The following is a 14,669-nucleotide window of genomic DNA, read 5'->3' on the forward strand; positions in this document are numbered from 1 at the left end:
CATAATAACTATACCATCTTGGGGGGGAAGTCATGTAGACAAATTGACAAGCACTTTTGCGAGAATAGCAACAATAACAATAGCAAAGACACTTTATTTGTCTCATTTAAAGAGTCTCGAGAAGAATTAAAATATTGTAATAGTTATATGCAATAGGTACAGTTTGTAAAAGTGAAACATCAGCCCTTCATTAAAGTGCATGTCATTATAAATAACGTAAATTGAACCAACATATTTTATTTAAAGGGCAAGGATTCCTAACCAAATTCTGAGATTCGTGTGTTGTTATTTTTTTTAAGTCATCCTACAAAGAAGATTTTATATTTGAGTTGATTATAATACCAACAGTTGAAAATAAATGGATAGCAATATCGTTAAAAACGGGTCTAATACTAGTAGTTTAGCTGATAATACCGGGGATAGTAATTCTTTTACTAAGGACTTTTCAGATCTAATGGCAGAACTAAAAGGTGGTAATCGTAATAGTAGTAGACTATCTGGTAGCTCCAGTTTAATACTAGGTGATGAAGAGGTAATGGACAAAATATTTGAGGATTCAGAAGATAGTATATCAAATGAACCTACAGAAGATGTCCGTAGTGTCGCATCCAGTCATAGTAATGATTTTGTTGATAACTTAGATGAAGAAACAAATCAGATGGTAGAAATCGATAACGTGAATAAAAATTCCATTGATGAATCGGAAGATGTTGTGATGGAAAGTGAACCAGAAACAGAAAATACTAATACGACGGTTGAAAACCTTGATCCAACTTCAACAAAGGAGAAAAGAAAAATGGTACCAGTAGATATTGTTTGGGAACAAGGTGGAGATAAAGTATATGTGACTGGTTCTTTTACCGGTTGGACGAAAATGATAGGGTTATTACCAATACCGAATAAATTAGGAATATTGCATGTTCGATTACGACTCCCACCAGGTGTGCATAGATTTAGATTTGTGGTGGATAATGAACTTCGTTACAGCGATTTTTTACCAACCGCAACAGATCAGATGGGGAACTTCGTTAATTATTTAGAAGTTAGATCAACAGATAGTACTGAATTCACATCTCATTTGGATGATGATACCGATGATAATAAAGAACAAAACCGTATATCTGCTTTTAAACTTAAGAAAATGAGTCAACAATCAAGAATTGCGTTGAAGATTAAAAATGAGCCTGATAATGTTGGAGATGGGTTTATGAGGTTTTATGATGAAGAATTAAAAGAACCTGAACCTGAGTACACCAATAAATTACCCTCAATATTTACAGATCCAAGAATCATGGAAAAATATTATACTAAATTAGACTATGAAAGAACCAAGAATAGATCAGGGGGTATGTTACCTGCTCAACTCCCTCCTCATTTAGAATATGCAATTCTGAACGATTTCCCAAATATTGCGTCAACTACAAATGAAATTGCACATGGGGGTTCATTGCATACTCCTAACCATGTTGTGTTGAACCATTTATTGACTAGTAGCATTAAACATGGTACCTTGGGTTTAGCAACTGCTGTTCGTTACAAAGACAAATATATTACCCAAGTGTATTATTCACCCATAAAGAAATGATAATCCAATTTGTGAAAGAGCAAATTTGAAATTGATGAACCTGTTTCTCGAGTAGCGTATATTTGTAAATATTATATATAAATTAGTATATTAATGGAACATAGTGATATATATATATATGCATATATATATATGCATATGTTCTACCCCCAAAAAATATCTGAAACATATTAAGGGAGGTATGAAGACATCTGAAAGATAATTAGGTCATGACTGTGACAGTGTTATGGTAATAACGAGCTCAAATGATTATTGAATTTGTTCAAACTGTTGAATCGTATATGCATTGACACGATATTAGATTGCGCATTATGTCAGATAACGAAAATGAATTATAGTATCCTAGAACAAGTGATAGTTGTTCAGAGATCTGTATAAAGGGTTTAAATAATATACATATACATATATAATGTAGAGTTCGGCTGAACTTACATTAAGTAAAATATTTCCCTCATCTGGTTCAATTACCCTACATTGCGATTCAATAGAGCATCATGTATTATGTTATCATTTTCAACGAACAAAACTTACCCTCCCTTTCTCAGAATGTTTTTAGGCGAAAATTTCATATATTTCATTCAATTTTACGCGTTTTGATTAACGTACGGTGAAAAATACTTTGAGAGTACGAGATGGTCGTAGGTTAAACCACATTACTTAACCTAGATGAGTTAAAACTTACACCATATTCGTCATTTAAAAATCATTTTTAAGGCTTACTCAGAAATATTATTTCGTAATCTTTAAATTTTTAACCATTAGATTTATAGAAATTCTTTTTGTTTCTAGAAAACCAAATTATATTGTGTCGAATATCGTTAGAAATACGGTGAAACGGCAATACCTTGAAAATGGACGAATTATACATTGATTTTGACAAACTCAGAGAGAGAGTTATTTCTGTTCAATCAAATTACCAGAAATTTGAAGGCTCCCCAAACTCATTGTTGTTTGTATCTGGTTCAAGAAAAACTGATAATCCATACCAAAAGACTACAATTTTACAGGACTGGCTTATTGGTTATGAATATCCAGCAACATTAATTGCATTCTTACCTAAAAGAGTGGTTGTAATTACAAACGCAAGCAAAGCTAGACATATCCATAAAGCATTGGATCATTTCAATGAACAAGAGGATGGATTTAAGTTTGAAATTTTAGAAAGACAAAATCAGGAGCCTGCTCATAACAAAGGATTGTTTGATAACGTCATTAACTCTATCAAGGAAGCAGGTACTACAGTAGGTATTTTGCAAAAAGACTCCTTCGAAGGGAAATTTATTAATGAATGGAACCCTCTTTGGGATGCTGCAGTAAAAGAGAATAATTTTACATTTGTGGATGTCTCCAATGGTCTATCAACTCTATGGGAAAGCAAGGACAAAACTGAACAAGCTTTGCTTTCTGTAGCAAGCAAATGTTCTGATCTATTCATGGATTTCTTATCCGATGAAATGGTTCGTGCAGTTGATGAAGAACTGAAAATTACAAACGCCCAATTATCTGATAGAATTGAAGATAAAATTGAAGATGATAAGTTTACGGCTAAGCTAGGCTCTAATGTTGGATCTCTCTGTCCATCGGGCCAAAAGTATTCTTCTGAATATCTGGAATGGACTTATTCTCCAATTATTCAGTCCGGTGAGTCTTTTGATTTGAAAGTATCAGCCCGTTCAAATAATGATCAATTATATGGCAATGGTTGTATTTTGGCATCATGTGGTATCCGTTACAGTAACTATTGTTCTAATATTACGAGAACGTTTTTAATTGATCCATCCGAAGAAATGATAAATAATTATGACTTCATGTTAGAATTGCAAGAACAAATTGTAACCCGAATTATAAAGAAAGGTAAGACACCAGCTCAAATTTATAATGAAACTGTTGAATATATAAAAGAAAAACGTCCAGAACTTTCTCAACATTTTACCAAGAACATTGGTTTCATGATTGGTTTAGAATTTAGAGACTCTTGTTTTATTTTGAATACCAAGAATGAAAAACGTACAGTTACTGGTGGACAATGTTTTAACATATCATTTGGATTTAATGGATTAAAGGACTCTAAATCGGGTAGAATATACGCACTTGCCTTGGCTGATACAGTGCAATTATCTAATGATCCTACCCCAACTGCCAAGGTCCTAACAGCTTCTACTAAGGTACGTACTCAGATTTCTTTCTTCTTCAACAATGAAGAAGATGATGAAAAGGCCAAAAAGAAGCCAGCAGTACCTGTCAATTCTGCTGCTCAAGATAGGAACTCTAAGATCTTAAGAACAAAATTGCGTGGAGATGGCAGAGCAGGATCAGATGATGCTCAAAAAGAGCAAATTCGTAAGGAGAATCAAAGAAAGTTACATGAAAAATTACAAAAGGATGGTTTAATCAGATATTCCGAAGCAGACGCAAGTGTCACAGGGAAAGAAACTCAGCCATATTTTAAGAAATATGAATCTTATGTGCATGAATCACAGATTCCAAATAATGTTCGTGATTTAAGAATACATGTTGACTGGAAAACTCAAACTATAATTATTCCAATTTATGGTAGACCGGTTCCATTTCATATCAATTCCTATAAGAATGGTTCCAAGAATGAGGAAGGTGAATACACATACTTGCGTTTGAACTTCCATGCACCCGGTTCAGCTGGTGGTATTTCGAAAAAGGTTATTGAACTACCATATGATGACTCACCTGAAAATCAATTTGTACGTTCCATTACAGTAAGATCCAAGGATGGCGATCGTATAAGTGACACTTTCAAGCAAATTGCTGATTTGAAGAAAGAATCGACCAAAAGAGACCAAGAGAGGAAAGCTCTTGCTGATGTTGTTCATCAAGATAAACTGATCGAAAATAAGACCGGTAGGACAAAGAGACTCGATCAAATTTTTGTTAGACCAAGTCCAGATACAAAGCGTGTTCCAAGTACTGTTTTCATACATGAAAATGGTATTAGATATCAATCGCCTTTGAGGACTGATTCTAGAATTGATATTCTGTTTTCTAATATCAAGAATTTAGTTTTCCAATCCTGTAAAGGTGAATTAATTGTTATTATCCACGTTCATTTGAAAAATCCTATCATGATGGGCAAAAAGAAGATACAAGATGTGCAATTCTATCGTGAAGCTTCTGATATGTCCGTTGATGAAACTGGTACTGGTAAGCGTGGTATGAACAAGTTCAGAAGATACGGCGATGAAGATGAACTAGAGCAAGAACAAGAGGAAAGAAGAAAGCGTGCCGCTCTTGATAAAGAATTTAAATATTTTGCGGATGCTATCGCCGAGGCTTCAAGAGGTCTAGTCACAGTTGAAAGTACGTTTAGAGATTTGGGTTTCCAGGGTGTTCCAAACAGATCAGCAGTTTATTGTATGCCAACTACGGACTGTCTGGTCCAATTAGTTGAACCACCTTTCATGGTGGTTAACCTTGAAGAAATTGAGATTTGTATCCTTGAAAGGGTTCAATTCGGTCTAAAGAATTTTGATATGGTGTTTGCCTATAAGGATATTACAAAACCAGTAACTCACATAAACACAATTCCAATAGAATCACTAGATTTTGTTAAGCAATGGTTAACTGATATGGATATTCCATACACTGTCTCTACAATCAATCTGAATTGGGGTACTATTATGAAATCTATTCAAGATGATCCACACCAATTTTTCTTGGATGGTGGTTGGACATTTTTGGCAACTGGATCTGATGATGAAGCTTCCGATGAAAGTGAAGAAGAAATAAGTGAGTACGAAGCATCTGAAGAAGAACCTGAAGATGAAAGTGATTATTCTGAAGACAATTCTGATGAAGCTAGTATGAGTGACGAAGGAAGTGAAGAATATAGTGGGGACGACAGCGAGGAAGAAGGTGATGACTGGGATGATTTGGAAAAAAAGGCTGCTAACGCTGACCGTGGTGGTAATTTCAAAGATTGATGGTTGTTTAATTTTTCAAAGCGTGATATTTTTAATAATTTTGAATATATACTAAAAAGGAGGAAATCGATAGGGTTTCTTCGCTTATATAGTAATGAATTTGTTGTATATTATGTTGATAAGATTTTAATATCATACATTATAGTTAAAAGAAAAATATAAAAATACATAACTTATATTAAGAATGAGTTGATAAAGAGAAATTCGAGAATATCCTTTCTATTTAATTATAGAGATGTCATATAGTAAATCCCCTCAGATAAACTACACAGATCTCACATAATAGAATTCTCCCGAAAATGATCAAAACCGGGGAGATATATAGAAAGTTTTCAGAATTAGTAACCGGTTTGTTGCATGTTCATAGCACTATTCATTAACATTAAAGGTTGTCCATCCCTAGCATCATCATCGTTGTCATTCTTACCATTTGAAAGTTTTTCAGATAACTTGCTGATCTTGTCGTTTTGTTCCTTTCTGATAGAGATATCGTATGGTCTGATGTAATCATCCAATTTATTTAACCACGAAATTTCCAATACAAAATCGAAGTCGATTAAGTTGTATGCGGCGTACAATAAAGCAACGAATGATTCTTTATTGTCAGTCTCGACGAAGTATGTAATAAGTTCTTCCACAACCTTAGTATCTTGTGAGATAGCAGCAGTTTCAATGGTATCCTTCCATAGTTTGTCCTCCTTTAGGATAGCCAGAGCCTTGGCCCACTTCTTGTTTCTACGGTACAGCATAGCAGCAATCTTTCTGAAGAAAATTAGATTATTCTTCTCTAATCTTGCAGCTAAGCCAAGTTGATCGAATTTATCGTATGAATCAACAGCATCTTGAAGAGCTTTATAGTCTTCTTCTTCGATCATTAAATCGTGGTATGCTTGGTTAACGACAGAGTTATTTCTTTGAAGGACATTAATCAAAAATGGTTTTATCAATGGAAGGTTATCAGAGCTGGTAAATAATTTAACAGTTCTTGGGATATCTAATCTTGGTGTAAGAGCAGCTAATAGATCTACTAATAATGTAGGGTGTTCCTTAACGTAAAAATTAATAGCCTTGAAGTAAATTTCCAAGTTGGCAACTTTAACAATAACTTCCTTGAAATAGCCATGATCAAAACCAGCTGCAGATTTTTCAATCATGGTTAAAGCAGCATTATCCCACTCATCATAATGAGCATATAAGAAAACAAGTTCGTTCCATAAGTGAGCCTCTTCAACAGCTCTTATAACCTTTGGAATATTTAGTCTGGACCAGAACAATTTTAAGTGTTCATAAGTTTTGGATGTGTCATACTTGGAGTACAAGATAGCTAATTCGGTAAACATACCCATGTGAGCTCTTTCTAACCCTAGGCCAGCTTCAAATAGCGATATCAATTCTTCGAAGTAGCCATTGGATTCATATTTATTAACTAGGGCTTCTAGTTCCTCCGCGTGAACGATTAAGTTCAAACCACAAATTTGGGCAAGTCTAAATTCCTTTTTATCGATACAAGCATCATTGACTAATTTCCAGACCTTGATGTTGGAAGCTTTTCTGGCTGTATCCACAGCAGCTTGGTAATCACCTAGATATACAAGGGTCGATGCTAGCTTGGAGTAGTTGGAAACAGCAGCAAAACATATATTTGCAGCTTTGTAGTTCTTAGCCTCTAATAGCTTGTCACCAACAATATCGAGATTAGCCACGGTAGAACCTGAAATGATGTTTTCAATCTCATGGATTTGGTCCAAATGGGCATAAGCTAATATTAACGAACCATCAATTTTGCTTTCCTTTCTAGTCTTTCTGGCCATCAGTAGATATGGAATCAATTCTTCAAACTTTTCAGCTTGCTCGGCAATGTCAATAACATTTTCGTAGTTGGATGGATCTTCAGCCTTAATGTAAGAATTGATGGATTCTTGAATACGTAGACCATCCAGTTGAGCAGTACCTAGTTGAGACCAGATTTCTGGTGTATTTATCTTATCAGCATAAGTGGCAGCTCTATCAAGCGACATGACATTTTCAATTAATACTTGCAGAGCCTTATCAAACATTTCATGTTTATTATAGATTTCAAACGCTTCTTCGTTTAGGCTATGTTCAATACATAATTGGGCAATTTCATCAGCATCATACTTGTCCAACTTTTCGATGTAAGTAGAGACCTTGGTTGGTTCATACTTAATAGCAGAAAGAAGTAGCAGACCTTGCAAAGCAACATTATCGTTAAATGGAGAAGGCTCCAAAATAATCTTTTCCAAAAGTTCGATTAGTTCTAGCTTCAAATCGTTGTTCATGAAAGCTTGGACAGTAAGGGAGACCGGTTCTGGGTCAGTTAACTCAGGAATACCAACAGAGATAACAGAATCAATCAATTGACGTCTGTGAATATTTTCGCTGTCTAGAACCTTATTCCATAGTTGTGGATCGGAACGTTTCAATAAGTATCTTGCTTGGTACTTGTACATACTATTTTCATTGGTGATTCTGATCAAGTCGTCATCATTAGAACCTTTCTCGTAGGCAATATAAGCCAAATATGGATCTCTCTTTTCACAATAACGACCAACATCTAAAGTGTCGTACTTGTCATTCTCCTTCAAGAAGGTTTCTGGAGAATTATTCGAATCAATGTAAATTTTGGCTAGTGCATTGTAAACACCTTGGTCTTGGGTACCAGATTCCAGAGTCTTTTCAAGGAATGGCAATAGTAATTTCAATCTGTTTCTCTTTTCAACCTCGGTAGTCAATTCACCAACTGGAACTTGGCCAAGTACAGATTGTAATAAATCTTGGATGAATTTTTCATCGCAGTCCATATCTAATAGAGCACCAACAACTTGAGGAGTTTTGGATGGATTGACTTGTTGGACATATGTTTCAATGTACTTCATGTTCTGAGTCTTATACAAGTGTAAGACCATCTCATGGACAAAATCGTGACGATCACAAACAATGATGAATGGCAATTGATTTTCCAAGTTTGCGTCTTTTAAAAAGTTCTTAACTCTTTCAGGATTGTAAACATTGTTGTCTCTAACAATTCTCTCGACTTCGTTGAATTGAGACATTTTGGAGGATGCTTCAATGTACTTGAAAACTACATCTGGATCTTCTGTTAAGTTAACTAATGAAGCCAAGTAATAGTATAACCCTTCGGTAGCATTGTACTCTTCAAATAATTTAATCAAAGTAGCTGAACCTATCAAATCAGTAAACTTAGTTGCAACTTGTACAACAATTTGAATGTTGGCCTTCAAATTATCATCCATTAGGGCCTTCAGACAAGTCAACGATTGTTCAACGTTTAATTTACCGAAGTAACCTACTAACCAGTCAATTGGAAGAGCATTTGTATGTGTAATACATCTTTTGATATCAGTAATGTCGGTATAATTTTCTAGAGCTCTTTGGAATAAACCAGCCTTTTCAGCTAAAGAAGCAATTGTTGGTTTGTCATAATGAGAGAAGATATTGTTACCCAAAATGGCATCGGCAACTTGTGGGGCATGTAGTAAGTTAACTTCTAGCACACGTGTCTGTAAGTGACCTTGGTCTGGTGTATCACCCTTTAGTGCATCTAGTAACAAAGAAGTACCTTGTTGAATATGGTTTTGAGAGAAGAACAAATCGGCAACCTTTTCAATATCCAATTGAGCAGCAACTTCTGGGTTTTGCAACAAAGATTGGGCAAACTCAGAAGCTCTGTCTGGAGAAGAGCTAATAATAGTAGAGATTAAGACAATAAAATTTGGTTGATAATTAGCCTTTTCACAATATGGAAGAATCTTATCAAATTGTTGCAAATCTGCCAACGAGGAAATGACCTTTGCGTGGACATTGGCTCTTAAGTAACAAGCCAAAGCTAATGTGGTATCGAATGGTTTTACAATATCACCTAATTGTTCCGAACATTCTAATTTATCTTCTTTCAACCATTTCTCGAATAATTGTTTTCTATCTTGTTGTAGGACAGGTCTAGCCAATTCAATAGTTTCTTCTTTGTTTAGTTTACCTTTATCTAATAAAGTGGAGAAATACAGTAAAATTGGAGATATTGCGCCAGGAGCAGCTTGAACATTCTTCAATCTATTAATGGTGTTTTGATTCCTTAGAGATTGTGAGGAGGCAGCAACCTTTGCAGCATTTTGATAATCATTTTGAGCCAATAATGATTCGAATTGTTTACTTAATAGATCATCTGCACCTGGTAAACCACCTCTAGTAGCCACAGTTAAAGCTAGAGACACATTGGATAATTTGTTCAAAATGTATGGAACGATTTGAGAAGTGGCAATCTCGACAGATAGCACTTGACCCTTCTTGTTAATACAGGCAATACCATTCTTGTTATCATAAGAGGTAGCTGTAAAGACAGATTCAGCTGTAATTCTATTAACAAACAAGTTAGTACCAGTAGATAATTCATATAGATGGATGAAACCATATTTAGTCAATAGATAGACTATACCATATTTCTCGGAAACTTGAACAGCAATTGGGAAATCATTTGTAGCATCAGGTGGGAAGAAAATATCGCTAGTATTTTTTTGATATTGAACTGGAACGTTTTGATCGTGATCGATTTCTATCATTCTCAATTCACCTACACCTGAGGTAGCATTTCTATTACCTGTAACAAAGACTTGAACAGGTGAGGATCCATTACCTTCTAGGATGATTTCGGAGAAAATGGCGACATGACCATCAATTGCTTGAGAAATATTACGTTGTTTAGAATATAATTGGATTTTACCACCAATACGACCATTCTCTTGAAGAATCCCAACTACTGCAAACCAATCACGTTTCTTATTTGCTACAAAATTGATGATTTGAGTGTTATTTAAATTAGCATGTCTCATTGTTAAAGTTGTTGGCTTTGCATTAACATTCCCATCAAAGACTTGAGAGATAAGGATAGATCTAGCGGTAACAAAACCCAAAGATTCATCATCAAGCCACTTCCAGAAGATTACCGGTTCATCCAAAGTAAAACTCTTTAATTTAGTCTTAGTTTCCAAGTTGAAAATTTGGACAATTGTACCATTAGCTCTAACACAGATAACATTTTGAGAAGGATGCATGATTGCAGAATCACCACCCATATTTTTCCTTGTAACTTCATTATTGTTTGTTAGATCTACGATAGCTACGGAATTGTTTCCATCGGTAGTTTCACGAACGGTGACATAATGGTCACTTTCGAATGTAGTTGATCTAAAGTCAAGGGATTGAGGGGAAATCCCTAATGATGTCAGATCCACCAGTTCAGTGAATTCAATTGGCAAATCACTCATTATAACGAGGGGTGAAATAATATAATTGTGAGTGTTGTGTCAGTTGAGTGGTTACAAATGAAAGTATTCTAATAAATCAAAACTTCTAAATATTATTATTAAATAATAATAATGATAATATCTTTTCTTTCTAAATTTAAACTTGTCTATATTTGTTTTCACTTTTCTTGAACAATTCACAAATTCGAAACCGCATGTAAAGTTGTTTGCTGGCGTATAATTTTTGGTAAGAACATAATCAGTGAATATTCCTTACTGCGACAGCATATAACATATTTTAGTTTTATTCCGTGTGCTGTTTCTGTTTCAGTTTAATTGTAAGCAAAAACTGATTTCCTCTATGCGACCCGTGTCGTTCAAAACTATATTCTTGTCGCGGTGTTCAGAATAGGGGGGGCGGCGAATGGAAAAAGAATATATCTAACGAAACCGAATTGAACTGAAAGGAAAGGGAAAAAAACGTGAACATGAGGGTAACAAACACCCAACCAAATCACGTGTCAGAACCAATTAAATTTGTTTCTTTCACTAATTTGAGACTTAAAGCTACGTTACCATTCGACTTAAAGTAAACCAAAAAATAGGTATAATTGAACTATTAAGCTATCCTTTTTAACTATTTAGTTCATAGGGAATACTTAGTAATTTATTGTTAAAGTTTCTTTGTAATCCTTAATCTATGTACATAGAGAGGCTCCTTTCAATTTTAGAAAAGCAAAAGAAAAATTACAGCTGACTTTGGATAAACCATTTGAATCCGTTTCTACTAAGGAATTCCATTTTCTAGTTATATTTTGGTTATACTAGTTTATATATGTATATTGTGAATATAAGAGTTAACGAGAAAGTTATTATTTGGAAATAGCCGCCTGTATCTAATATTATGGGCAGGTCATTAAAAAAGCCAAATGATAACGATGAGGGTAATGCCCTCCCTTCAATTGATGAAAATCCCGTGACCATCAAATACGTATTACATAATATGAAAATATTCTTTTTTCTCTGATATATCTTATGAATATACGTTATTAGTATTGGAGTGATACTCGGAGTTAATGACTTCTCTCACTCTTTCCCACACTGACCTCTCCATCGGAATTAAGTTCTTCGTCCTGTCACTCTCAGTGAGCCTCTCTGATAAAATAATTTACAATTTGCATTTTGTATGTGAGAAAATGAGTGCGGCGCTCCAAAAACAATTAAAATTAAAAAGACGATTTTTTTTAAAATTGGAGAAACTGACAGCCGCCGACCGTTTATTGGAGAGAAGTTTAGTGTCTGTGCTTATTTTACTTACTTAGGCTTTAGGAAATAAGGGTGGGGTATAGAAAATTGGAGATGGTTTTAATACGTTATTTTTAATCATTAGATCCAAAAAATGAAGCAACTTTATATATTTTACTTGATTCTGAAATTTATTTTGTGATATATAAATCACAAAAGCTTTCAAGTTTGTGTATTTGTTTTTGTTAGCTTTTCTCTGGATATACAATTTATATATATATATATATATATATATATTATTTTATTGCTTTTTGTTGTTGTTGTTTTCTGTAGAGATAGGTATACATATATCAATATTTATTGTTACAATGACTAAAATATCTTCTAATGATCAGACCAATCCAGTATTTAATCCTGCGAAATTCATTCAAAAGGAACGTACTACATCAAAATTGAAAATTGATCAAATTAATACTTTTTTGGAATCAACACCGGAGAGACGTGATCTAACTCATAGATTAATTCGAGAAATTACTAATGATAGAGTATTAGAAACAGATACATCTTATTATGATTTAAATAAATCACAACAACGTGAAATAACTGCTAATAAAATTGCAAGATTAGCATTATATATGGAACACGATATTAAAACTGCACGTAATAATTTTGAAAATAAAAATTTAATTCAAGATTTACAAAAAAATAATGGTAATGAACCTTTATTACAAAGTTCAGATTTTACAATTTTTGATAAGAGACTTTCTTTAATTGCTAATATTGATCCTCAATTAAGTACTCGTGTTGGTGTTCATCTTGGTTTATTTGGTAATTGTATTAAAGGGAATGGTACTGATGAACAAATCACTTATTGGTTACAAGAACGTGGTGCTGCTATGATGCGTGGTATCTATGGTTGTTTTGCAATGACTGAATTAGGTCATGGTTCTAATGTAGGTCAATTACAAACTACTGCAATTTTTAATGAATCAAATAATACTTTTACAATTAATACACCAAATTTAACTGCTACAAAATGGTGGATTGGTGGTGCAGCTCATTCTGCTACTCATTCTGTTGTATATGCAAGACTTATTATTAAGGGAAAAGATTATGGTGTTAAGACATTTGTAGTTCCATTAAGAAATACAAAGACTTTCCAATTAGAAACAGGTGTAGTTATTGGTGATATTGGAGCTAAAATGGGTAGAGATGGGATTGATAATGGTTGGATTCAATTTAATGATGTAGTGATTCCAAAGGAAAATATGCTTTGTAGATTTATTCAAGTAACTAATAACGGTAATGGTGACGTAAAAGTTAAAGTACAACCACAATTAGATCAAATCTCTGGCTATAGTGCTTTGCTAAGTGGTCGTGTCAATATGGTTATGGATTCTTTTAGATTTGGAGCTAAATTTGCTACAATTGCTACTAGATACGCTGTTGGTAGACAACAATTTGCTCCTCAAACAAAGGATGGAAAAAATTCAAATCAAGAAGAAGTTCAATTGATTAATTATCCTTTACATCAATATAGAATTATTCCTCAATTAGCACTTGTTTATTTAATTTCTCCTGTTGCATTCAAATTAATGGATACTTACTATAAAACTTTAGATGAATTATATCATGTCTCAACAGCAAAGGATAATGATGCATTGGTCATTGTTAGTGCTAAATTAAAAAATCTATTTATCTCAAGTGCTAGTTTAAAGGCTACTAACACATGGTTTGTTGCACAATTAATCGATGAATTAAGACAAACTTGTGGTGGTCATGGTTATTCTCAATACAATGCTTTTGGTAAAGGTTATAACGATTGGGTAGTTCAATGTACATGGGAAGGTGATAATACTGTACTTTCTTTGACTTCAGCTAAATCTATCTTAAAGAAGTTTGGTGATGCAGCACAGAAGGGTAAATTTGATTCAAACCTTGATGGTGATGAATTTGGTTATTTAGATCCAAGCTTTATTGCTGAAGTCTATACTAATCAAGTTACAGCAGATATTAATGATGATTCGGATTTAGAAAGTTTTATTCAAGTGTGGGCAATACTTTTGGTTAAGTCTCTTGTACACATTGGTAAAGTATTGAAAAAAAATAACGATATTAACAGTTTATCAAAACTATTGGTTCAAATTTCAAGATTCCATGCAATTTATTTAATGTTGAAGACATTCCATGAAAAATTGGAAAATGAAAAAGAATCATATATCACTGATGATAATACAAAGGCCACCATGTGGAATATTTTCCGTTTATTCTCTGTCTATTATATAGACAAATACTCTGGTGAATTCTTACAATTGAAATTGTTCAAAGCTGACGATATCTCAAACGTGATCCAACCAAAATTGTTCAAACTTATGGCACTCATCAGAACAGATTGTATAGCTTTATCTGATGCCTTCGAATTGCCAGACAATATGTTGAACGCACCAATCGGATTCTTCGACGGAGATATTTATCATAATTACTTCAACGAAGTCGTTAAGAATAATCCTCAGGAAACCAATGGAGCTGGTATCCCACCTTATTATATGGCATTAACATCTATGCTTTCCAGGGAATAATCTTTTTCATCTTAAGTATTAAAAC

At 33.9% G+C, this 14,669-nt stretch overlaps 4 protein-coding genes across 4 annotated transcripts; 3 read left to right on the top strand and 1 right to left on the bottom strand.

Moving 5' to 3' along the window:
• Positions 1-358: 358 nt before the first annotated feature.
• Positions 359-1,585, top strand: SIP2 (Sip2p; the record flags this gene model as incomplete). The annotated part of the gene is made up of 1 exon (XM_041548094.1): positions 359-1,585. The coding sequence occupies one exon, from the start codon at positions 359-361 to the stop codon at positions 1,583-1,585; it is 1,227 nt and encodes a 408-aa protein (XP_041404028.1).
• An 851-nt stretch (positions 1,586-2,436) lies between these two features.
• On the top strand, positions 2,437-5,538 carry SPT16 (chromatin-remodeling protein SPT16; the record flags this gene model as incomplete). Its single annotated transcript, XM_041548095.1, has 1 exon — positions 2,437-5,538. One exon carries the CDS (start codon positions 2,437-2,439, stop codon positions 5,536-5,538), a length of 3,102 nt encoding a protein of 1,033 aa, XP_041404029.1.
• A 338-nt stretch (positions 5,539-5,876) lies between these two features.
• CHC1 (clathrin heavy chain) lies at positions 5,877-10,841 on the bottom strand (the record flags this gene model as incomplete). Its single annotated transcript, XM_041548096.1, has 1 exon — positions 5,877-10,841. The coding sequence occupies one exon, from the start codon at positions 10,839-10,841 to the stop codon at positions 5,877-5,879; it is 4,965 nt and encodes a 1,654-aa protein (XP_041404030.1).
• A 1,592-nt stretch (positions 10,842-12,433) lies between these two features.
• POX1 (acyl-CoA oxidase) lies at positions 12,434-14,644 on the top strand (the record flags this gene model as incomplete). The annotated part of the gene is made up of 1 exon (XM_041548097.1): positions 12,434-14,644. The coding sequence occupies one exon, from the start codon at positions 12,434-12,436 to the stop codon at positions 14,642-14,644; it is 2,211 nt and encodes a 736-aa protein (XP_041404031.1).
• Positions 14,645-14,669: the final 25 nt, after the last annotated feature.

Source organism: Maudiozyma barnettii, assembly GCF_903064755.1.
Source record: "Maudiozyma barnettii strain CLIB 1767 genome assembly, contig: KABA2_01, whole genome shotgun sequence".
Classification (NCBI taxonomy): Eukaryota; Fungi; Ascomycota; class Saccharomycetes; order Saccharomycetales; family Saccharomycetaceae; genus Maudiozyma; species Maudiozyma barnettii.